General features: G+C 41.7%; 1 protein-coding gene across 1 annotated transcript; it reads left to right on the top strand.

Annotated features, from left to right (window-relative positions):
* Positions 1-861: 861 nt before the first annotated feature.
* On the top strand, positions 862-1,427 carry LOC138907884 (uncharacterized). Its single transcript, XM_070198505.1, has 2 exons — positions 862-1,107; positions 1,275-1,427. The coding sequence occupies exons 1-2, from the start codon at positions 862-864 to the stop codon at positions 1,425-1,427; spliced, it is 399 nt and encodes a 132-aa protein (XP_070054606.1).
* Positions 1,428-3,035: the final 1,608 nt, after the last annotated feature.

Genomic DNA, 3,035 nt, shown 5'->3' with positions numbered 1-3,035 from the left:
TTCACAAAGATAGAATTCAAACACGTTCCAAGGATTCAGAATGAGTTCGCAGATGCATTAGCTACCTTGTCTTCCATGATACAACATCCAGAAAAGAATTTCATCGATCATATCCCAATAGGAATTCATAAGCAGCCAGCTTATTGTGCTCATGTTGAAGAAGCGTTTGACGGAAATCCATGGTTCCACGATATCAAGGAATACTTGGAAAAGGGAGAATACCCAGAGAATGCTACACACACTCAGAAGCATACACTTTGAAGATTGGCCAACAACTTCTTTCAAAGTGGAGGAATTCTGTATAAAAGGACTCTTGATTTGGGACTGTTGCGATGTGTCGATGCCAAGGAAGCATCTAGATTGCTCGAAGAAATACATGCCGGAACTTGCGGACCTCACATGAATGGTTTCGTTTTGGCCAAGAAGATATTAAGAGCAGGTTATTTCTGGATGACTATGGAGACAGACGGCATCAAATATGTTCAAAATGGTCACCAATGCCAGATACATGCTGATATGATACGAGTGCCGCTCAACGAACTCAATGTAATGAGTTCACCCTGGCCTTTCTTTGCTTAGGGCATGGATGTCATCGGACCAATTGAACCCGCTGCCTCAAACGGGCACAGGTTCATTTTGGTGGGCACAGACAACTTCATAAAATGGGTTGAAGTCGCGTCCTATAAGGTTGTGACTAAGAAGGTCGAAGCAGATTTTGTCCAGGATCGCATTATTTGTCTATTTAGAATACCTGAGCCAATCATTACTGACAATGCCGCAAATCTCAACAGTGACCTAATGAAAGCCATGTGTAAAACATTCAAGATCAAGCATCAGAATTCTACATCATAAAGGCCGCAAATGAATGGAGTTGTAGAAGCCGCCAACAAGAACATCAAGAAGACATTGAGGAAAATGGTAGACAATTACAAGAAATGGCACGAAAAGCTACCGTTTGCTTTACTCGAGTACCGAACCACAGTTTGTACATCAACTGGGGCAACCCCCTATCTACTGGTCTATAGTACCGAAGTTGTTATCCATGCCGGAGTGGAGATTCCTTCCTTAAGAATCATACAAGAAGCTGAGCTCAACGACGCAGAATGGGTATGAAACTGGTATGAACAACTAGCTCTCATTGATGGTAAAAGAATGAACATAGTGTGTCACGGTCAATTCTACTAGAACAGAATGGCAAGGGCTTTCAATAAAAATGTTAGGTCAAGGCAATTCACACCGAGGCAATTGTGCTGAAATGAATCTTCCCACATCAGGATAAAGCAAAGAGGAAATTCTCACCCAATTGGCAAGGCCCTTACATGGTTCACCGAGTACTGACAGGAGGAGCACTTATACTTGTAGAAATAGATGGAGAGATATGGCCAAAACCTATCAACTTGGATGCAGTCAAGAGATATTATGTTTAAGATTATGTTTGTACTTTCTATTTGATGTAACCTGAACTACGCTTGACCTCATTCTCGTTTAAGAGGGGATATGTAGGCAGCCATGTGGATTCGGTCACTTCATAATAAGATCTTCATTCTCCCTATGGTCAGAAACTAGGGCAAGGTCTCGAGTTTGTCAAATCTCATCATGTTTAGGGTCACCAAAGAAGTGTATCACCAGAAGTACACATATAAACTGGGGCAGAATTTTGAGGAGGGTCCTCAAAATTCCGGACTAAGGAGGTTGCAATGTCTCAAAACGTGTCACTGTCTCCGATTCGAACATTATTTGTTTTATGCATCATCACATATTTTGAACAAACTGCATTGTTATATAAACGATTTATCACAAATGCATATCTTTCGAAAATTGCATTTTTTGTAGTAGCCATACGTTACCCAAGGTGACTCAAATAGGGCCTCAAGAAAGGAGCGAAGGAAAAGCAAGGAACCAAGAGCACGAACCAACCTTCCCCCACAAAACTCACAATATTTCTTTGGATATAGGCACAATGGACAACAAGATCACTATCTTCACACCGACAGAAGTCGCCAAATGTAAATGTGTCAAGCTAAGAAATACTTTGCCCTCTCGCATTTAATCATTGCTCTTCTTGCATTGGGCTAAGCACTGCCCTTATCTTTGCATAAGGCTAAACATTGCCTTTCTCTACATGAGACTAAATATTGTCTCCATTACATTACATGAGGCTAAGCACTGGCCTCATCATTGCATAAGGCTAAACGATGCCTTTCTCCGCATGAGACTAAACATTATCTTCATTACATTGCATAAGGCTAAGCACTGCCCTCATCATTGCATAAGGCTAAACGCTGCCTTTCTCTGCATAAGACTAAACACTATCTTCATTACATTACATAAGGCTAAGCACTGCCTACATAATTTCATAAGACTAAACGCTGCCTTCCTTTCTATGAGACTAAGCATTGTCTCCACTCCTTGCATAAGGCTAAGCATTGCCTCTATCATTACATAAGGCTAAGCATCGCCTTTCCTTGCATGAGACTAAGCACTGTCTCCATTCCTTGCATGAGGATAATCACTGCCTCCATTATTACATAAGGCTAAGCATTGCCTTCCCTTGTATGAGACTAAACATTGTCTCTGCTACATTGCATAAGACTAAGCATTGTCTTCTTTCTTTGCATAACGCTAAGCATTGCCCTCATCTCATATAAGACTAAGCCTTGTCTTGTCTCGTTCTTGCATATGACTAAGTATTACCTGTTTCCCTTATCAAACGATTGAGATCGGTGCATCTTTGCATTTCATGGGCTGAAACATCGTCACATTGTCCGAAGGCGTCATAGTCTGAGGGTATCATCCTCATAGCCCGAAGACATCATGCCATGGCTGGAGGATCTCTCGATATTGCATATCATTATTCAAAGGCGTCATGGTCCAGAGGCACCATCCTCATGGCCTGAGGTCACCATTCCATGGCCTACGAATCCTTTATCATACACTTCATGGCCTAGGATGTCATGGTCTAAGGACATCATCCTCATCGTCCAAACATAACTCTCATGGTCCGAAGGGAATTTGCGTCATGTTTAAATTTTCAC

This window comes from Nicotiana tomentosiformis, chromosome 3, assembly GCF_000390325.3.
Source record: "Nicotiana tomentosiformis chromosome 3, ASM39032v3, whole genome shotgun sequence".
Classification (NCBI taxonomy): domain Eukaryota; kingdom Viridiplantae; phylum Streptophyta; class Magnoliopsida; order Solanales; family Solanaceae; genus Nicotiana; species Nicotiana tomentosiformis.
Note: the sequence above shows the minus strand (reverse complement) of the source record. Positions and strands in the feature narration are given on the sequence as shown.